Source organism: Canis aureus, chromosome 1 (genome assembly GCF_053574225.1).
Source record: "Canis aureus isolate CA01 chromosome 1, VMU_Caureus_v.1.0, whole genome shotgun sequence".
Classification (NCBI taxonomy): Eukaryota; Metazoa; Chordata; class Mammalia; order Carnivora; family Canidae; genus Canis; species Canis aureus.
In genome coordinates, this window is record NC_135611.1 from 75,686,460 (window position 1) to 75,709,907 (window position 23,448).

A 23,448-nucleotide genomic window follows, 5' to 3' on the forward strand; every position below is an offset into this window, starting at 1 on the left:
TTCCTTACAGATAAGATTCTACATGGCCGAGGAAGGATTTAAAATACAGTCTTGTAAAGTTCAAAGGGTCCTTCACCTCATTTTCTGATCACAATTTCTATTTCCAAATTGGTCAAAATGAACCATAGATCTACAAAGCTATCAATCATTTTAACCAATGTTGCAAAGAAAATCTGAATTTCATTAGTTTTTAAAGCTTTTAGCAACAGGTTTGAAAGAGATACGTTTTAAGTTAAAACTTCTCTATGATTGACAATCACTTTTGCATTTTAGCACATTGTTGTACATATAATTTTTTCTTTTTTTTTTTTTTTAAAGATTTATTTATTTATTCAGTCAGAGAGAGCAAGAGAGAGCCAGAGACACAGGCAGAGGGAGAAGCAGGCTCCATGCAGGAAGCCCGATGTGGGACTCGATCCCAGGTCTCCAGGATCACACCCCGGGCTGCAGGCGGCGCTAAACCGCTGCGCCACCAGGGCTGCCCCATATAATTTTTTCTAATTAGCTCTCCATTTTTCCTTTTCACTGGTATAGGTGGAGCATAGAAGAGGCAAGTATGTGTTTTCCATTAACACTATAGTGTTCTTGTTTGCACAGTGATATATTCTCAAAAATGTTTGTACTCTTTTCAAACTGAAGTTTGAAAACAGCCTGGGGGCAAAGAAAACACTGGGTTGTATGTTATAAAAATTTCTTATAAGAGTATCTGCAGGAGTGTCAAGCACGTCAGTCAAGCTACCTGTGCTCATAACCACATATATCAGAATAAAATTTGAGTTTTGTTTTGTTGTTCCCTCCAGAGAGTAAGATGCTACCTAAGCTCTAACTAGATTGAATCATGAGCTCATGGTGGTTTTGATATCTGGTTGTAGCAGCTGGTTTCTTCCAACAAATTTACAATGAAAGTTCCCCATATGATCTGCTTTCTGTTTATCTCACCTTTCTCAATCACTTCCAATTGGACTTTTAGCATCTGGTAACATGGTGCCTACTTATGATGGCATATCACAATTATGGGGAAGAACTGATCAAAATTCCCAAGTCTCCATTACTCAGTGAGAATCAATAAAGAGCATACCCATAAAGCAAGCTCTGATGGTGTTGAAACATGGTGAGGACTTGGAACAGGGGTGTGTACAGGAGCACACAGTGAGAAGTCAGAGATCACCCTTCCCACACCGCCAATACAGTGGGGCTTTGGGGAGAGACTGGATTGACAATCTAGTGGGAGTGCTAAGCCTTCCCGTGTAAGCACATGTTACCTGCTCAGCCAGAGGTGTACCTGGCCTCAGGGAGAAAATTGTCCCTAAAATGCATGCAAACTACTGTTTAGAGATCATCGTGTTTTTTTTTCTTTTTTTCTAACATCTTAAGATAAGTATTATCATATCACAACAAATTTAATATGTGCCCAGCACCAGTCTATTTTTAGTTGTACATCTTGTCATCTCAATTATATACTGTAAAATGACAACTATTATCCCAATTTTATAGATGAACTATTGAGCACAGAATTTGGTACCTTGTCCAAATTCACAAGGTTAGTCAGTCAATGATCAGCACACATTTTCCATAAAGAGCCAGGTAGTGAATATTTTAGACTTTTAGCCATCAGTCTGTGATCCCTTTCAAGCTACTGTGGAGCCATCAGCAGCCGTAAATGATACATAGTGCATGGGTAAGTTGGTGTCCCAACAAAATTTTATTTATGGACACTGAAATTTCAACTTCATATTCTTTGCTTGTGTCATAAAATACTTGTACCTTTGATTTTTTTTCCAACCATTTAAAAACCTAAAATCTCACACAATGAGATGAGCACTGAGTGTTATACTATTTGTTGGCAAATTGAATTTAAATAATTTTTTTAAAAAATAAAAAAAATAAAAATTACAGAAAGTAAAACAAAATAAATTAATTAAAATACATAAAAATCTAAAACTATTCCAAGCTTTTAGATTGTATGTATAAAAATAAGCACCTTGGAGCACCTGGGTGGATCCGTTGCTCAAGCAAACAACTCTTGGTTTTGGCTCAGGTCTATTTCATGAGATCCTGCCTGCATGGGGGTGGGGAGAGTGGGTGTCTGTACTCAGCAGGGGGTCTGTTTGAGATTACCCCTCTACACCTTCCCCCTTCCCACATGTGCCTGCTATCTCTCTATCTCTCTTTAAATCTCTCTGAAATAAATAAATGAATCTTTAAAAAAAAAAAAAAAGCAACTGGCTGAGTTTAGCTCTTCAGCTATAGTTTGCTGCAGGAAGTGGTAGAGACAGAATTTAAACCCAGAATTTAATCTCATCCAGGCAATGTGGATTAAGAACTCACTAATCATTATAGTAAATCATGATAGAAATTGCAGCAAAGTATGAAACAGAAAATAAGAACCACCCATAATACCTCAACCCAGAAATAACCATTAATAATATTTGATATTTTCTACCATTCTTTTCTTTCATTCTGTATGCAGTATATCGTTCATTAATTCTAGCTTTTCACTTCTTGCAAGCATTTTTCACATTTCCAAAAAGGCCCACAATTGCCACTCATTTTAAAGGTACCAAGGGAAACTGCCATTTTTGAAAGAATTGTATAGCTAATAATTTCCTAAAATAGAGAATCTTTTTATTAAATGAGCAGTTGGTCACATTCCATTTATCTGCTGCATATTTGCATTTCTAGGAAGTAGATTTTGAAAAGCAATCCAATCTGTGGACAGGGATGTAGTCAAAAGGCTTTGGAATCATCTAGACATGAGGTTGGCCTCTCACCATCCCTTAATTAGCCAACAACCCTGAGCAAATCATAACTTTACCACACCTGGTTTTGCTTGTACTGAACCCAAGACCACTGTAAAAGTGTAGACCTGGCACAGAATATTGGCAATAGATAAAAACCAGTCCTTAAGGTCTTTCCCCATCCCCCAAGATTCCTAGTCCCCAGCACCACCCACAGGAAATAGATTATTTCACTCATCACTCTTGTGAAAGCATCCTTTTCTGTCCTGTTCACTGAAAATGTTTTCCAGAGTAAAAACAGCCCAAGTTTAATGAGGTGGGTGGACCTGAACTGGAAGGGTTTCCTTCCCTTAAAACCACTCCTTCCACCTACTCCGCCCAACAGATTCTTCAGTTTCCAGTGCAAGCCTTGCCCAGGTGCCATAAACAGCAGGTAGCAGCCTGACATCAGCAGAGGCTGTGATCCCTTTCAAGCTACTGAGGAACCTCTAGACCAGATCTGAAAAGAATTCGGAGCCCAGCCAATTCCATGAGCAGCAGAGACTTTGTGGAGCTGACGGGTATGACAACCCCCAGAGCCGAGGGCTGCAGCAACACTGGCTTCCAGGTGAGCAGACAGGCGTGTTGCCTTGTGTTTAAGACCACGTCAATGGGAATAAGGCTCTTTTCTTACCACCTTGGCAGGTTTCTGAACAAAGCAGTGGGATTACTGGAATGCAATAAGATTTTCTCATAAAACTTTTTCTAAAATATTGTATTTTGCTTCTTGAGTTGTTCCTGTTGACAAACCTGAAAAGTCTCTTTTAATTGAACTTGTTTGCATCGCTGACTTGCCCTGTCACTTAGGAACAAGACTTTCTTCTCTGGCTTTTGTTTTGAGTTCACAGGCCCTGCCAGCATTTTCCAAAGAGCTAGTAAAATGGAGAGAATGGGGTGAGTCCAGCTCCTGAATGTAAGGAGCACACTTGAGGCTTTCTTTCTTTATACCAGGTCCCAAAGCCCCTGTCTGACAGTGGCCTAGGTGCCCCCCTCTCCAGTGCAGCCAGGTTATGCAAACTAGTCTCATGTCATCAATCAAAACTCACTGAGTGATTAATGCCACTTACCTCTGGGCTGGGTGCTGCAGAGACCCGGAAGGAGCCCTGTTACAGGGAAATGCCAGGTGTTCTGACTGGCACTGAGATGGGGGTTTTCAGAGATATCCCGGGCTGTGGTCCCTTCCCTAAGCTAGCATGGGAGTCACACTAACGGGGGTCAGCAACCTCCTGGGATTCATGGTTACCAAAGAAAGCAATACAAACTTTTAGGCACTGGCAAAGAAAGGAACAAGGAAGGTAAAAGGGCTTTAGCACACGTCCTAAGTCTTCTACCCACAAGTTACTGTCCCTTCCCTGAGTTTCAGTTCAGCTGCCTGTAAAGTAGTCACAGTGATCTTCTCTCAAGGTTAGTAGTGTAAGGGAAGAAAAGTTTTGTCCTCTTCCCTCTTAGATTCAGCACCTGAGGTCTGTGAATTAAACTGAGAAATGGCAGATTAAACAGAGAAAGGTAATAAAGTTTATTAATATTTTAATGTTAGGGGGATCCCTGGGTGGCGCAGCGGTTTGGTGCCTGCCTTTGGCCCAGGGCGCAATCGTGGAGACCCGGGATCGAATCCCACGTCGGGCTCCCGGTGCATGGAACCTGCTTCTCCCTCTGCCTATGTCTCTGCCTCTCTCTCTCTCTCTCTGTGACTATCATAAATAAATAAAAATTAAAAAAATATATTTTAATGTTAGGTTCATGTAGCTTCATAGAAAAGAAATAAAAAATTCAAAGAACCTCAACAACTCAGGGGCTTATATACCATTTTAACAAAGGAAAAAGAATTGTGGAAAAGTGATTAGACAAAAGAGAAAGAGAGAGAAAGAGGTTAAGGGCCAAGAGATTGTGGGAAGTGACTAGGAAATATTGGGGTAGCTAATGGAAGATAAGGTTTAATATGAGGTTTATGCAATCTTAACTCTATTACCAGTGATTAGGAGTATTCTCCTCTCACTGCTGGAAGAGAGGACAGCTGCACAAGGGAAATTCATGCCCTGCTCTCAGAAAAAGGGAGGAAGACTGAAGAGAGTTTTCTGTGTCTGCTTTTCCTTAATTGCTTACAGCTCAAAATTACTCTTAGCCAAAATGGCATCTTTTGGGGGTGGTATATCCTAACTCCCTTCATAGGAGTTAAATGAGAAAAAGCATAAAGCAGAGGTTCTTTACGGTTCAAGAGAATGGAAGAAACAGAATGGCATAGAATTAAAGTCAGGATGAAGCAGGACCCCCCCCCCTTTTTCTGCAGTGGAAGGGGGCCCATATCACCAGTAGTTGGCATCCCAGTCAGTGAGGAGGACACAAATCCATCAAAGATAGCCCTGGTTTCTATGCTTCATTCTCTTCTATCAAACATAGCAGTTCCAGGTATCAAACTCAGGAGAATTCCACACATCAACACCCACAAACTGTGACCAGGTTATTTCTTCCAACGCTTGCGGTTTGACAAGACACATGTTTACTCAGCAAAATCATTAACTTCCCCCCTTATTTAAGACCACTGCTGGAAAGGGATACCAAGGCAAGAAGGGATAAGACACTATTCTTGCCCTCCAGGAGCAAAGCAAGCAGAAACCAATATGCAATTGTAACATGATGTAAAAATAAACAAAAAACGATGTCAGAAGTTGGCAGAGAGTATATTGCCCATACAGATGCAGGTGAGCCGGGCTGACCAGGAAGCCTCTCAGGGTGAAAGAAGGGGCAGGGATTTCCCAGTTGAACAGGGAGAGCTGTCAGCAGAGCACTGCAAGCAAAGAGAACTTCCCGAAAGAGGGTATGTGCTTGGGATAGAGAAGATGAGGTACTGGAGCTGGAGAGTAGGCAAGCTGGCCCCAGATCATGTGGACTCAACGCATGCTAGCACATTGGGGACGAATCAACCAGAATTTGACTATCCAATTGTTAAAGTACTCTACTAGCCCTGTCGAGGGTGGACAAAATGGAAAGAGATTTGTGTGTGGTTGTGATGCCACTTAGAAGGGTAGCATGATAATCATGGTGCAAACCAGCACGGGGCAGAAGTACCAATACTGGTTGGAGGCCCTCTCAGCGTGGAACTAGCGTTGAGTCAGGGTGAGGTAAGAGTTGCTCTGGCTGTGAATATTCCCGTTCTCTCCTCTGAAAGGTAGGATAATGATAGTATATCTTGGGGTTGAGAGAATTAAGTGAATTAATATATGTTAGGGGGAGAAAGTATTTGTTTTTAAAAACTGTGCTGTCTTAGTTCGTTCAGGCTGGTATAAACACCATAAAGTGGGTGGCTTATAAATAAAAATTTATTTCCCATGGTTCTGGCGACTGAAAGTGCAAGACTGTAGCACCAACAGACTCGGGATCTGGTGAAGACACACTTCCTCATGGACAGCCATCTACTTATTGTGTCCTCAAGGGCAGAAGGTGCAAGGGATCTCTGGAGTCTCTTTTATAAGGGCACTGATCCCATTGCTGAGGGCTCTACCCTCATAGCCTAATCACCTCAAAGTCCTCACCACCTAAATCTGTCACGTTAGTATTAGATTTTCCAGCAGGAATTTTGTGAGGATAGCAGGGACACCTTCAGACCTTAGCAGGTACCTAGCTAGCACTCAGAGTGAACATAATAATAGTATCTCTTGGTGCTGGGGCAGGTTAAAGAGAGTGACTAGCCAACATATCTGGCTTGAGAGCAGAACTTAGAAGTGATTCCCTTTATAGAAACAGGAAATCCAGAGGGATGATTAGAACAAGGACAACCATGAATTCATTTTGAGGCCTGCTGGATGAAATTAGGGTGATTCCTCACCCCTAGATGAAGATGGGGAGGAGGCAGGAAACTGCAGGCATACATGCACCTGGAGGCTAGAAGGGGCCATCATGCATTTGGGGGCTGTTAGCACACTGATGATCCAGTGGCATGAATGAGACCGGCTTATAAGAGAAACCTAGGAAGCCCCAGTGTTTATGGAGCTGGGAGGTTGGAGCAATCAGAGGATCTTCATCCTCAGGGAGAGAATGAGGAGCAGCACCAGGAGAGGGGAGAGTCTGGGGAAGCCAAGGGAAAAGAGAACTACATGAGCAGCAGCAAAGACAAATTCACTGGATTTGCCAACCAAGAAGTCACCAGTGACCAGGAGTGGGGGAGGAGGACAGGTGGTGTTATGAGCGGGAGCTGTGAAGGGGAGCAAATGAGGGAAGAGAGGACGTTCTTTCCCCTGGCAGAGCAGAGCGGGGAAGAGAGACAGACTCAGGGGAGGCAGGATTGAGACTGTAGACAGGAGGCTTTTTAACTCAAAAAAAATTTTTTTAAGGATTTTATTTATTTCTTCACAAGAGACACAAAGGGAGGCAGAGGCATTGGTAGAGGGAGAAACAGGCTCCCTGCCAGGAGCCCAATACAGGACTTGATCCCAGGACTCCGGGATCACGATCTGAGCCAAAGGCAGATGCTCAACCACTGAGCATCCCCCCAAAAAAATTTCATTGTGAAATATAACATGCAAAAAAAACCACACTTATTATAAAGTGCCATCCACGTCAAGAAACAGGACATTGCATCCCTCAGCTAGGACACCCCAATTCTGTACATCTGTCACAACTGCCACCTCCACTGGGGATGACAATGATCCTAACTTTATAGGAATTACTTCCCTGCTTTGCTTTATGTCTTATCTTATAATTATGAATCCCCTAGCACTGCTTTTGCCTATTTTTAAATTTTATATAAACAGAAAATTACAAGAAAATATTTGCTTATTTTAAAACATTTATATGGAATTGGGCAAGATGAATCATTTTGTGTCTGACTTCTTTTGCTCAGTTTTGGATTCCTGAGACTCAGCCATGGTATTGTGTGTAACTGGAGTTCATCCCATTTCATTCATATACAGTATTCTCCATAAACATTACACAATTTATCTCTTTTACTGTTGGTGGACATTTATGTCATTAAGCTTGGAGCTTTTAGGAGCTTCTACAAGCAAACACAGCTCTAAACACTCTCAGACATGTCCCCTGATGCGTATGTAACAGACTTGTTTGGCATTATATTTAGGAGTAGAATCGCTAGGTCATTGGGAATGCATCTATATTTTCAACTTTAGCGACTCTGGCAACCTGGTTTCTCAAGTGGTTTTACTAATACACACTTCCATCCAGGGAGTGTGAGTTCTTTTTATTGCAGAGCCTCACCAATATTTATCTGGCTTTTTAACTGCAATGTTTCTGGTAGATGTATAGTAAGTAGTGCAACACTTTGGTTTCATTTTACTTTTCCCTTGTTATTGGCCACTAGATACCAACTTTATGGAATGCTTGCTCAAGTCTCTCACCTGTTTTCTCTACTGGATTTTGTCTTTTTTTCTACTGATTTGAAAGAGTTCTTTTTATGTTCCAAAGACAAGCCCTTTTTCAGTTATATGGTTTCCAAATGACTTCTATACTTCTTAAGTTGTCTTTCACCCTTTAATATTTGGATGCACAAAAGTTAATTACATTGTGGTCCCAATTATTTATTAAGTGTTTCTGTTTTATATATCCTGTTTAAGACATCTTTTTCTGTCTCACAAGATCATAAAATACCCCCCCATATTTTCCAAAAACTTGTTGCTGACTTCCACATTGAGGACTCTGGTCCTCCTGAAATTAGATCTTATGAATAAACAAGGTGGGAATCAAGTTTTTGTTTTTCTACACAGGCATCCAATTATTTCAGCATCACTTAAAAAACAATATTTTCCCCACGTGACTAGTATCACATTTATCAAGCGTCCATATTTAGGGTATGTCTTTTTAGAATAGGGCAACCAAAAGATTTTCCCAAACTGAAAGCAGGGGGAAGGATCCAGAGGAGACAGAGAATGGAAAATTGACAGCAAGAGAGGTCAGGATTTCTAAGGGTGAAAATTGAGGCAATTTTTGAAAGAATACTCTTACTAAAGGGTGTTCTGTAGAAATACAGGTGAGGTTTCATCCTGCCTATGAGTCATTGATTTTAGGACCTGTGGCCCTCAGAGCCACACAGCCCATGCTCACTCAGATGTCAGCTGCGTGGTACCCACTTACAAGAGTCTCAACACGGAACTGGGTGGGAAATGTGACTCTGCACACACACACACACACACACACACACACACACATACACAGATTGACCTACTCCTTGAATAGTCTGGCGAGTTAGTTGAATTTGAAGAGTTTGTTAAATTATGGGGAAATTTTGGGAGGTCATCTAAGTGCAAGAATGTTTGACACAGATAATTTGAATAGAGAAGTTCAAATTATCTGTGGTTGGGAGTAATCATGCAAAGTAAGGAGGAAGAGCTTTATTTCTCTCTAATCCTCTGAGGGAGGTCCACATGAATCACACCAGGTGGTTGAGTAGGTTTCCACTAACTCAGAACAAGCTTGGCCAGAACTATTGAGGTACTTTTCAGCCCACAGGTGAATTAAAACACAGAAAACACATGACAATAATTGCCTTTGTGAAGGACGTTTTAAAAACTTCTCTCTCCTTTCCTCAAATCAGATCATACTTAATTTATTTCTAACAACCTAGATGGCTAGAACCCAAGGCATTTCCATGATGCCTCAGTGGGGAAGGATTTAGTGATCTAGTTTTGCCCTTTACTCCAGTCTCTCACTTTACTTGTGGGTTTTTTTTTTTCACATCTCTTAATTTAAAATGAAGATAGTGGCGCCTACTGACCCATGCAGATAGAGCATGTGAGAGCAAAGAAACCGACAAGTGACATTTCCAGGAGGCACCAAAATTAGGCTTCCTGTTGACCCACATGGCTACTTCCTCATTCCCCTGCAGAGCATGAGATCTCGAGGTCAGAGTAGAGGGAAGAAAGAAGTAGATGGGGAAGAATTTTAAAAGCACAGCTGGAAAAAGAGGTGGTCTGTAATGTTCCAAGAACTGACTATATGGCATGTGACTTTGACTTTGGTTAGAGATAACAAGGAGCCTCTTCTTAAGGAGGAAATGGAGAGGGAAGAAAGGGATGAGCTTTTGAGAAAAAGCCACACTGGGGTGTGGTGGTGGGTTAACCACAGATGCTAAGGTTAAAAGTCACATACTGAATCATTGTGAGGAGGGCAAAACATAGGTTCTTTGGGTGAAGAGTTGAGACTTCAAAGCCAGAATGCCAGCCTACCATTAAGGCAAGTTACCTAACCCCCAAATCTGTTTCCCCATCCAAAAACCAGGTCCTAATACCCTACATCATAAGACTAGGGGGGATAGTGGAAAGCTCTAGCACCTAACAAATGCTCAAGTATCAGCAACTATTAGCTAAACCATTTAGTTGGGGATGCTATTTTGGGTGCAAAGGCCAAACCAAAGTTTGAAATCCAGGTGTGAATTCTGTGTATCTACAATAAGAAACTATGGAAGATGCTAAGAGGCAACTTGGAATTATTTTAATGTCAGCCAAATGTAAACCTCAAGTCCCTTGGGTCCCTGCCAGACTGAGAGACCTTGGCTCTCAGCATCTGTGTCTCTTTAAAAGGACTTTATAAAGTTATTTTTATTTTTTTAAAGATTTTATTTATTTAATCATGAGAGACAGAGAGAGAGGGAGAGACACAGGCAGAGGGAGAAGCAGGCTCTACACAGGGAGCCGATGTGAGACTCGATCCCGGATCCCAGGATCATGCCCTGAGCCAAAGCCAGATGCTCAACTGCTGAGCCACCCAGGCATCCCTACAAAGTTATTTTTAAATAACTTTTGGTTTATTCTGATCCATTTCTTATAAGTCAAATGCATCTCTAAAAAAATTTTTTAGGCTCTAAATTTATTCACTGTGTTTCTAATTAATTTACATTCATTTAGTCAGTGCTCTTTGGAATGATGTGCTTGATAACCAAAGTGATTTTAGGATTAGCCAAAAAGCAACGTTCTTCCTAATGTAAGCAAATTCAAATGCTTATGGCACACTGATGTATTCTCATTAATGCCTCACTATCGAATGTTCTGACTTGAGATAGCCTGATTCAGGATAAGACTAATACTTAGGAAGTGACCATGATTTCCCAAAATTGAACAAGAGTAAGGCAGGCCCATGAAACCAAGATTTCATCCTGGAGGTGATTCAGGCTTTGGCATCAAATGCATTTTCATAAAAAAAGAGATCTATTATCATCCTTGATCCCTTTAGACAGACTGGAGATTTACCTACTAAAAACCAATCAGAGAGGGAATAAGAAGAATTTTTTTTTTCAATTGATGGCTTAAAAGGGATTATACCCTTGTTCATTTTTTCCTCAACTGTCGGAAGATGTTTGCTGTTAAGAACATTTCTGTTTCAATTTTAAAAACGTATTATAAGCAACTAAATGCCAACAAATCAGGCAATCTGGAAGAAATGGATACACTCCTGGAAATCTACAAATTACCAAAACTGAAACAGCAAGAAATAGAAAATGTGAACAGGCCAATAACCAGCAAGGAAATTGAAGAAGTCATCACAATCCTCCAAGACACAAAGGTCCAGGGCCGGATGGCTTCCCAGGGGAACTCTAAAAAACATTTAAAGCAGAAATAATACCTATTCTACTAAAGCTGTTTCAAAGGATAGAAAGGGAGGGAATACTTCCAACTCGTCTTATGAGGCCAGCATTATCTTGATCCCAAAACCAGACAAAGACCCCAACAAAAAGGAGAATTACAGACCAGTATCCCTGATGAACATGGATGCAAAAATTCTCACCAAGATACTAGCCAATAGGATCCAACAGTACATTAAGAGGATTATTCAATGTGACCATGTGGAAATTATCCCTGGGATGCAAGGCTGGTTCAACATTTGTAAAACGATCAACCTGTTACATCACATCAATAAGAGAAAAGACAAAGAACCATATGATCCTCTCAGATGCAGAGAAAGCATTTGACAAAATTCAGCATCCATTCCTGATTAAAACTCTTCACAGTGTAGGGATAAGCAGAACATTCTTCATACAATAAAAGCCATTTATGAGAAGCCCACAGCAAATATCATTCTCAATGGGGAAAACTGAGAGCCTTTGCCCTAAGATCAGGAACACGACAGGGATGTCCATTCTCACCACTGTTATTCGACATAGTACTGGAAGTCCTAGCCTCAGCAATGAGACAACAAAAAAAATTAAAAGGCATTCAAATTGGCAAAGAAGAAGTCCAACTCTCCCTCTTTGCAGATGACATGATAGTTTATATAGAAAACCCAATGGCTCCACTTCAAGATTGCTAGAACTCCTACAGCAAGTTGCCAATGTGGCAGGATACAAAATCAATGCAGAGAAATCAGTGGCATTTATGTACACTAACAATGAGTCTGAAGGAAGAGAAATTAAGGAATCGATCTCATTTACAATTGCACCCAAAATCGTGAGATACCTAGGAATAAACCTAACCAAAGAAGTAAAGGATCTATATCCTAAAAACTACAAAACACTTATGACAGAAATCGAGGAAGACATAAGGAAACACAGTCCATGCTCATGGATTGGGAGAATAAATATTGTGAAAATGTCTATGCTATCCAGAGCAATTTACACATTCAATGCAATCCTTATCAAAACACCTTGGTCTTTCTTCATAGAGTTGGAACAAATAATCTTAAGATTTGTATGGAACCAGAAAAGACCCCAAATAGCCAGAAGAATACTGAAAAAGAAGACCAAAGCTGGGGGCATCACAATTCCTGACTTCAAGCTGCATTACAAAGCTATAATCATCAAGAAAGTGTGGTACTGGCACAAGAACAGACACATGGATCAATGGAACAGAATAGAGAACCCAGAGATGGATCCTCAACTCTATGATCAAAACATCTTTGACAAAGCAGGAAAGAATATCCACTGGAAATAAGACAGTCTCTTCAATAAATGGTGTCGAGAAAATTGGATAATCATGTGAAGAAGAATGAAACTAGGCCATTCTCTTGCACCATACACAAAGATAAATTCAAAATTTTGAGAGATCTAAATGTGAAATAAGAATCCATTAAAATACTAGAGGAGAACACAGGCAACAACCTTTTTGAACTTGGTCATGGTAACTTCTTGCAAGACACATCTGTGAAGGCAAAAGAAACAAAAGCAAAAATGAATTACTGAGACTTCATCAAGATAAAAAGTTTCTGCACAGTGAAGGAAACAATCATCAAACTAAAAGACAACTTACTGAATGGGAGAAGATATTTGCAAACGACATATCAGATAAAAGGCTAGAATCAAAGATCTATAAGAACTTATCATACCCCACACCCAAGAAACAAACAATCCAGTCATGAAATGGGCAGAAGACATGAACAGACTTTCTCCAAAGAAGACCTACACATGGCCAACAAGCACATGAGAAAATGCTCTATGTCACTTGCCACCAGGGAAATACAAATCAAAACCATAATGAGATACCATCTCACACCAGTGAGAGTGGCTAAAACTAATAAGACAGGAATCAACAAATGTTGGAGAGGATGTGGAGAAAGGGGAACCCTCTTGTGTTGGTGAGAATGCAAACTGGTACAGCACACTGGAAAAACAGTGTGGAGGTTTTCTAGAAGTTAAAAATAAAGCTCCTCACCACCCAGCAATTGCACCACTGGGTATTTACCCTAAAAATACTGATGTGGTGAAAGATGGGACACTTTCACCCCAATATCATAGCAGCAATGTCCACGATAGCCAAATTGTGGAAGGAACCTCAATGTCCTTCAACAGATGAATGGGTAAAGACGATATTGTCTGTATGAACAATGGGATATTACTCAGCCATCAGAATATCTACCATTTGCTTCGACGTGGATGGAACTGAAGTGTATTATGCTGAGTGAAATAAGTCAATCGGAGGAGGACAATCATTATATGGTTTCACTCATACGTGAAAATTAAAATAATGAAACAGATTATAAGGGAAAGAGGGAAACTGAGCAGGAAAAATTAGAGAGGGAGACAAACCATGAGAGACTCCTAATTCTGGGAAACAAACAGAGGGTTGCAGAATGGGAGGAGGGTGGGGAGATGAGGTAACTAGATGACAGGCACTGAATGGGCACTGAGAATGGCACTTGATGAGATGAGCCCTGGGGATTATAGTATATGTTGGCAAATTGAACTTAAATAAAATATATATTTTTAAAAAGTACATTTCTGTTTCCCCATGACTAAAGGGATTGCATCTTTGGAATTTCAGATGCAGCTAAGTTAATTCTAATTAATCTGTAAAAGCATTACGAAGTGTAGGAGTTGAACTTCTTAAGTCTTAATCATGAGTATAGTAAAATAATTAATTGTGTAACTTATGTTTGACAGCTTCTCTTCTAAATTCCCTGAGAACAGGGATGATATATGCAGTCTCAGCGACCAGCACTGCTAGCCCATTGACCATAGCAACCCATGACGTCAGACAGAAGACTGGTTTTTAACAGAAGGAAAGGATGCCTATGCGTGAATGCTTGGTTTCATGGCAGTAAAAAATGATAAAGATTCAAATATTTGAGAAGCAAGGGAAGGAAATATTAAGTACAGTTGTGGGGAGGGAGGACTGCAGAGTGCTGTGTCTGGCCCAGGAAGTAAGGAGTCCAGGTATTGTCATATATTGCTCTAAGGATAGCAGCTTGTCCAGGCTGAAATCAGACATTATCAAATATAAATTATCAATATAAATATCAAAAGCTAAAATAAGAGTGAAAGGCAAGCCAGGAGGAGAAGGTCAGTGATATCTTGGAGCACACAATTCTACATTTATATGACTTTTAGTTAGCTCCAGGCTCAGGAAACTCTGGGCATAAAAAAATAAAAATAAAAATATACACAAGTGCATTTGCAGACATTTAACTCCACTCTTTTGGTGATGACTTGGTTAGGATGGAGGAGAACACCCCACCACTACCAAGGCATGTTTCCCTGTTTGTATTAGTTAGCTATCTGTAGAGGTGATATTCAAGGCTATGTGAATATCCAGTTGCCCAACACATTTCACCCAATGGTGTTAGCTTCCCTTCCTTGAATCAGTTATCACCTAGGGAGCTGCAAAATGAGGGTTTTCATTGCTTCATTGTTCCTACCCTGACATTCTTCTGAAAAGAATACACCTCCCTTTTTTTTTTTTAAGAATACACTTTGATCATCTTCTTCTCTCTGGACTAACATTCTTTCTTTTGTTACATATTTTATAATCAATTCCCAACATTTTTTTATTTCTTGCAACATTTTATGATAAGGACTTTTAAACATAAAGGGAAGTTAAAAGACTTGCATAGCAAACATCTCTATATCCACCATCTGTGCTTCATAATTAACGTTTTGCCATACTCAAGTTTCTCACATATTTGTTCATCTACACTCCCCTCTATACACCCATCAGGCCAGCTCATTGTTTGATACAAATAAGTTGCAGGCATTATTCATGTTTTTGGCTTTTTAGTGCTCAACTTGTCCCAAACTTGGCCAGTGATCTCAGAATGCTTTTTGATAAGGACTGAATTTACTTATTAGATGCAACTATCCTAAACAATATATGAAGTAAACATTTATGGTATATAAAATTGAGGCCATGTTTTAGCATATTAATGCTTTTAACCACAGCCAGAATCAGAAGTGGGGCCACACCTTGGCCTTCAAGACACCTCTATTTAGTGTTAGTGGACTGGCGCCACCAAGTGGACATTTCAAGCAGCAACCATTAGTGTCTGGCCTGCATTGAGCATGTTTGGTCTGGTGCCACAATAACAGCAAAAGCTAATCTGCATTTTATCTTCCAAAGAGAACTCTAATGAGTTCTGATGCAAAAAAAAAAAAAAAAATGACCTAGTTTTAGAAAATCATATGACATTCACCTCGATTAAGCAGGAAGCTTAAACATCACTCATTAAATGCTTATTTCAAAAATCTCTATGAACACGATACCAAAGCCTTTATTCCTGGGCATTATTTGTTATCCTCCACTAGTAGATTTGCTGGATGATGAGATGGACAGACCTGGAAGTAAAACCCAAATATCCAAGTGCAAATAAGAAGGAAAAGTATGTAATCTCCCAGATGTATTATGGTCACTCCTATGAGATGCACCAGGTGGAAGATGGACCTGAGAGGGAGAGAGAAAGTCCCATCCCACAGACCAAGAGGAAGTAGAACTGCTTGTTTGAAATGGAGGTGAAAGATGCAAAATAACCCTCCCTACACTGAGTTAATGTATATAAGTAGAGAAAATATTTGGTATCTGTTGCAAATACCTCCAAATAAAATTTACATGATGGCACTGAAATTAAGGTAGTTAATAGAATTTTCCCCTGGACCTTGCTGGGGTTTATTTTCTTGATTTTTAAGGTGTTAATAAAGATGCATATGCACTATCTCAAATTAATTTTAATAAATAGATTTAACTATAACTGGTTCCCTTTTAGTATCATATGTTTAATTTTATGTATTTTAAAACATTCTGAAAGGAAACCATAGGCTGTACCAACTGTTCTGCTTTGGGACACTTCCCAGAAGTTACACATAGCTTCAATCACAGGGGCAGAATTTAATCATAGCCACAGAGAGTTTAGAAATATACCTTGAGGCTGGGAAATTTGGGGCCCTGTTCAAATTCAGAGCCCTATATTTAAAGGAATTAGAGAAGGGGCACCTGGGTGGCTCAGTCAGCTGGGCATCCAACTCTTGACTTTGGTTCAGGTCATGATCTCAGGGTCATGGGATCGAGCACTGCATTGGGCTTGGTGCTAGGTGTGGAATCTGCTTGGAATTCTCTCTCTCTCTCTCTCTCTCTCTCTCTCTCTCTCTCTCTTCCTCTGCTCCTGCCCTTTAAATAGAAGGGGAAAAAAGGAAATAGAAAAGAATAGATATTAGTGACAACTAGGAGTCTTGGCCACAATATATTTCCTACTGGGGTTATAGAATTCAACTTATGTTAATCAGATTGTATTATTTATTATTATCTTGATCTTTCTTATCCTTACTTTTGCCCACTTGATCTGTCATAGACTGAAAGAGTTTTATCAACCTTTTGCTAAATGTGTTTCTAGGTACTTGTCCCTCAGTTTCCTTTATATTAATCTATGCCATTTGTATGCAGAGTCCTCCTTCTCAGAGCGAGAGTTTGTACTCTGACTGTTGTTGTTTTGGAACAGTTTAATTGCTTTTTTTAATCCTGTATTCAGACTTGGTAAATTAAGATCATGACCACTGCCTGTTTTATCTTTCTGAGTTGCTACTGAGTCATTTCCAGTACAGATCCTCCTCAACTTACAATAGGGTGATGCCCCAATAAACCAATCAGGACTTCAAAGTATTGTATATCCAGATGAGGTATATGAAATGTACCTCATCTACCAAACATCATACCTTAGATGTGCTCAGAACACTTATATTAGCCTACAGTTGGGCAATATCATCTAACAGAAAGCCAATTGTATAACACGGTGTCAAATATCTATGTAACGTGTACCAAATATTGTGAAGTGAAAAACAATGGTTGAGCAGGTACAAACTTCATTGTAAGCATATCAGTTGTTGACCCTAGTGACCTCAAGGCAATGTCCAGCATCACATGTGAGGATCATACTCCACATCACTAGCCCATGAAGAGGACAAAATTCAAAATTCAAAGTACAGTTTGTAACTCAATGCATATGACTATCACAACATCATAAAATTGAAAGACATGAGTGTATGGTTGTGTTTGTTATTCCATCCACCTCAGTCAAATCCACTGATTTGCCAGATGGGTTTATTTGTTCTGAGCTCCACCCATATTTTATATCCTGCTCTCTAAATATCTTTTCACTGTATGTTTTGCATATTTTTTATTTGTGTTTGGTTTCTTCTGAAGGCGTATGTTTTTTTTTTAGTGGTTCCTTTTACAACAAGTTTAAGATTATAAGTCATCACAAAATTAACATATTTTCTAACTACTATTATTTTCATTCCTTCTCTTCTACCATTTGATCTTAGCTGGATATATATTTTAGCATTTACCTTTCTATCTTAAACATTGTTGCTTATAATCTCTTTTAGCTCCTAGAAATCAAAGATAAAGTTGGCATACTCACCTTCCTCTAATTTTTCTCATTGGATATAGAACCCTGCCTTTCCTTACACTCCTATACTTGGGGGGTTCCATTTGCCCCTGGATCACAAAGATCACAAAGGGAGAATGTTATCAGTGTTTTGTGGTCCTGCCTCCTTTGCACCCAACTCAGAGCTGCCTTCAGAGCATTCAGAGGTGACAAAGAATTGTGCCAGAAAAGTGGGACCATGAACCACAGGCTGACCAGGTGATTGCCTCGCACCGTACTGCTGTTCCTTCATTCAATCCATTACCCCACACAGGCCAGCAACAAAAACAGGAACTGCTCAGGGAGGAACAGTCCAGCTACTGTCCATGAACTACATTAAGGATTCCATAAACCTGAGACCTGAGGCAGAAGGCCACCTGAGACAAGAGAGTCATGCGCGATATGCAAAGAGCAAAGGCTTCTGGGATACCACCTTTGAAAACCCAAACCTTCCAAGGCAAAGTCCATACAATTATGAGGAAATGTGATAGAGAAAATGGTCTTAAAATATTTGACATTTGTAGTTTTTAAATGTACGAAATAAATAAATAAGGTAAATAAATAAATAAGGGTGAGCTACATTTCCAAACAATGCAAAGAGATCAGACTCACCAAACAGATATTGGCATTTCCATGCCAGATTTCAACCACAGAGAACAAAGTGACTATAAATGCATAAAAGCAAGTGAGTAAGTAGCAAACTCAACCATAAAATTAATCTAAAAGTCAACTGACAAAAGTCAATTACTATATGTGGCACTAGGTAGGTAATGAATGCTGTGCTCCTATATAGTGGTGAATACAGCCTCAAGAGATTAAGTCTCAATGTGAACTCAGAAATGATGATGAAACACAGCCTTTTATCATAATGCAGCACCAATTAATATAGATAATTTGTCAATATTCCTGAAACCAGCCATCCTAAGATTTATGGTGAGCCGCTTCCTTTTATCTACTCAAGTTGGATTTTGGAATTTTAAGTCACTGTTTGAAGCAGTTGCTCCAATCTAGTGCCAATCCATGTCCATGGAAATGGATACAGAAATATTAAATGGATCACTTGAAGCTTAAAAAGATAGAAGTGTATTTCTGACATCTTCATTTAGGCACCTAATGCTTAAAATATTGGAACATATAGTAATCTTCTTGGAGGAGTAGAGAAAGCAGTCCTGTACCATTTTGTCTCTACTCAGAGGTAGAGACACTATTTCAGCTGCACTATAATAAGCTCAACTGTCACCTGGACTATCTTTCCATTGCAAAACAGTTACCAAGCACTACTGTGCCTGCCATTGTGTTATGCATGTGGTATTCAGAAGAGAAGAGGGGACAGAGAATCTGGCTTCTCAGCTTAGAGTCTAGGGGTATAATCTAGATTTATACAGATTTACACAGTTCCAAGTTTTTGAAGTGACATCATATTCCCATTTTTTCCACAAGCCTTGAGACTTGGGCATCCATAGCAACTTTTAAGGCATCACTTCTCAGAATGTACCTCACTGACTGCTTCTAGAAATATTGCTTTATTTTATATATATATATTTTTTTTTTTATTTTAGAGATAGAGCGCACGTATGAGCAGGGGGATAGGCAACTAGGCTCCCCAAGGAGCAGGGAGCATGATGCGGGCCTCTATCCCAAGACCCTGAGACCATGACCTGAGCCAAAGGTAGATGCTTAACCGACTGAGCAACCCAGGCACCCCTAGGTAGATTGCTTGAAAGATGTTCAGAATGTGGAGATAGGTAGGTAGAAAGATAGATAAATACATACATACATACATACATACATAGACAGGCAGACAGACACACATACACACATAATACGATAAACAACTCTGATCACCAATCTAAATCTCTTCTGGTGCTATAAAGCCTTCCAGCCAAGGTATATTAGCAAACACTAAAACAAACTTGCTGTGAAGTGTCAAGCTCTAGAATCAGGTAAATATCTCAATAGCGGCTCCTCAGAGTCCTTTTTGACATCATATTTGCCTGGTAGGCCATTCCCATCTGTCATTAAACATCATCTATGTCCCATCAAGGCCAAGATGCAAGTCTCTCCGGGGGTGAAGGTGTCCATTCTTGCTCCAGGCTCACGGCCATCAATGCCTCCTTGTCAAGGTCAGTTATGCAGTCAGAGCACACCAGGCCAGAGCAGCTTCCATAAAGAAGCTCGAAGAAAGTCTCCTCTGGCACAATGATGTTCAGCTTGCAGCAGAGAAACCACAACCACAAAAACTGAGAAATGGATGCCACACAGTGCATCCAGGGCCATCATGGGAGGGAGAGACCAATAAGTGGAGCAGACACAGTTGCAAGAGAAAGCGACAGACTAATGGACACAAGACATGTTCAGAAAAGCAGGAGTGCCCACTTATGCAAATAAAAGAGAACATCTACTTAAAACCAGTCTGTGAGGGGGAGGCCCACTATTCTGTTTGAGAAAAAAACACCAAAGCCTAGGTATAGTTAGAAAATGGCCACAAGAAATTTCAAGAGTTCTTCACAATGATACACAATGATACAGTAGTTTCTGGTGTACATATAGTGATTCTGCAAGGTTCTATATTGTGCTATGCTCACGGATGTAGCTACCACCTGCCCCCATAAAATGCTATTATCATACCATCGACTTATGCTGTATCTTTTATGCCTGTGACTTCTTCACTCCATGACTAGAGCCTGTATCTCCCACTCCTCTTCACCCATTTTGCCCATCTCGCCACCCTGCTCCCCTCTGGCAACTGGCAGTTTGTTCACTCTATTTATGGGTCTGATTTGCTTCTAATTTGTTTACTTATTTGTGGGGTTTTTTGATTCCACACATAAGTGAAATCATACTGTATTTGTCTTTCTCTATCTGATTTATTTCACTCCACATAACACCCTCTAGGTCATTCCACATTCGAAATGGCACGATCTCATCCTTTTTATGGCTGTGTAATATTCCATTTGCTGTACAGATAGACCCCATCTTCCTTATCTATCCATCTATCGATGAACACTTAGGCTGCTTCCATGTCTAGCTATTATACATAATGCTGCAATAAACATAGGGGTGCATATATCTTTTTGAGTTAGTGTTTTTGTTTTCTTCAGATAAATATCCAGAAGTCAAATTAATGGATCTTATGGTAGTAGTTTGCTTTTTAATTTTTTGAGGAACTTCTATACTGTCTTCCAGAGTGGCTACACCAACTTACATAACCGTCAACGATGCATAAGGATTCCTTTTTCTCCACTTCCTTGTCAACACTTGTTATTCCTTGTCTTTTTTATTCTAGCCACTCTGACTGGTCTTTTAATATCCTGAGGTCAAATCAGATATTCTTGATGGAAGCAGAATTTAATCTGTAGGTGTACCACTACCTTTTAGACACTCCTGAGGCCAAAGTGTCCTGGCCCAATGTTCAAACTCTATAGGCACAATACAGTTTGGGTTGGACAGTCTGAGTTCACGTCCCATCTCGGCTACTGTGGTTATATAACCTGAGTCACGTAAATGGCTTATCTTGGCCTTAGTCTCTTCATCTATAAAAATGGAGATCACAGGACTTTAAAGAGATTAACCCTGTGTCTTGTGCTGACTACATATTATATCAACCCAGGTACAAATAAAAACAAAAACAAAAAATAGTAAGAGAGAAGCTTATTTCCTTCAGCTAAAAGTCAGGAAGGAGGTAGTACAGGACTGGAGTGGAAGCACTACTCAAGGTTATCAAGGACCCAAGTACCCCACAACTCACCACGCTGACATCCTCATGGTGGGGCTCTTGTGTTCATGGCCCAACTGGAACCATCCACCACAAGGTAGCAGGATGTAGGGCAAAATGAAACGGACAACGGGCATCTGCCGTCATCTCTGAAGGAACATTCTGAGCTGCCCCACTCAGGGCACCACATGTATTTATATTTGAACTGGCCAGAATCTAGTTATAAGTGGAAATGTAGCCTGTCTTCTGGGTGGCTTCATGTTCAGCTATAATTCTATTAAAGGGAAATAGCACAAATAGATGGCGTTGAGGGGATGATTTCCAGAATGTTTTAGAAGTTGAAACTGAATGAACGGAATAAATTAATCATTTTTAAAAACCTTCTGTCCAACTGTACTCCCCACGACACCCACTGTGGATCTGCAGGTGCTCAAACAGCGCTGAATGTGCAGGATCAAAGTCCAGGCACAAGGGACTCCAGGCTCAAGGATCTGCTCTTGAGAATCTCAAGCCAGGACGAGTACACCCAGCAAATAACAGTAACTATGGAAATTAAGTGATGTGCCGTCAGCTGCCTAGAATTACTCATACACAACCCCACAACGTGGCCACCCACTCAGTGGAGTGACCAGCTTGCATTTAGAACACAATATTGGTTGTAGTTCAGTGCCCTAAGGTATGTAGTAATCTGTACTAACGGATCTACTTAATCTGAAATGCTGAGTATATATATGTAAAGAAACAAGGAGCTAAGAAGTACTTATAGACACCCATTCAGACTTATGACTCCAATTTGAAAAGAAGCGATAAAACAAAGCCAAGAGACATCTTAAGGGTTATTTTTCCAATACCGACCAACACCCACAACAGCCCCATTATTCCTGTTGGAAATCCTCAAATGGGAGACATTGCTCTTCTTGAAAATTTTTCTTTAATTTTGTTTATTTATTCATGAGAGACAGAGAGAGAGAGTCACAGACACAGGCAGAGGGAGAAGCAGGCTCCTCTCAGGGACCCTGATGTAGGACTCAATCCCCGGACCCCAGGATCATAACCTGAGCCAAAAGCAGATGCTCAGCCACTGAGCCACCCAAGTGTCCCTTCCTGAAAATGTTAATAAGTCAAGACAAACACTCTACTGGGGGTAAAACAATCTCACCACATGTCACAAAATCCATCCGGAGGTGCCTCTGTCGCCACTTACACCTTCTCTACCCCATCCCCAAACACACACACACACACACACACACACACACACACACACACACACCTTCTCTTTCATGAACTTTAAAATCGCAAGCCCTGTCCTTGTGTTCCCCAACTTTCAGATTTTGCCACCAGGTGGCAGGAATAATCAAGAATTAGCAGGAATTACCAAGGAGGTTGCCCTGGCTCCTCTGGAAACCAGAAAATGTCTGGTTTCTGGAAGGGATCAGAGCAGCAAATCGAAACTCTTAGACTGAGGCTGAGAAGATATGACCTACCCAGCATCACACATGAAATTGGGGACCCCGAAGACCAGCACCCTCACCCATCTGTGTCCTATATTTCCACCACCTCACGCTGAGTTTTATTTTTAATTTTTGGTTAAGGAAATTTTCAGCATCCATGAAAGTGAGAATAATAAAATGAGTCCCGAAGTGCCTACCAGCCGGCTTCTGCAATTAGCAACACTCTGTCATCTTTCCATAGCACATACAGTGCCCCCGACTATATTTTTTACCAAATACTCGCATGTACTACATTGCAATACCAGTTAATGCAACTTTAAAATCACTGTGGTTCATTCATTCAACAAATAACTGCTAGTGTCTGCTACGTGTGGGGAATTGTGCAAAAGTAAGATACACAGCTGTAACCAAAAGGGCAGTATGGCAACAAGGCTTTCATGCA

General features: G+C 40.3%; 1 protein-coding gene across 2 annotated transcripts in view; it reads left to right on the plus strand.

Moving 5' to 3' along the window:
• The first annotated feature begins 3,016 nt into the window (after nucleotides 1-3,016).
• The window catches only part of LOC144318326 (solute carrier family 28 member 3-like), a 57,550-nt gene continuing 37,118 nt past the window's right edge, over nucleotides 3,017-23,448 (plus strand). For both annotated transcript variants that reach the window (XM_077905189.1, XM_077905178.1), the window contains exon 1: nucleotides 3,017-3,345. In XM_077905189.1, the coding sequence (XP_077761315.1) occupies nucleotides 3,268-3,345 (78 nt within the window). In that variant the 5' untranslated portion in view covers nucleotides 3,017-3,267. The remainder of the gene's footprint in view (nucleotides 3,346-23,448) is intronic.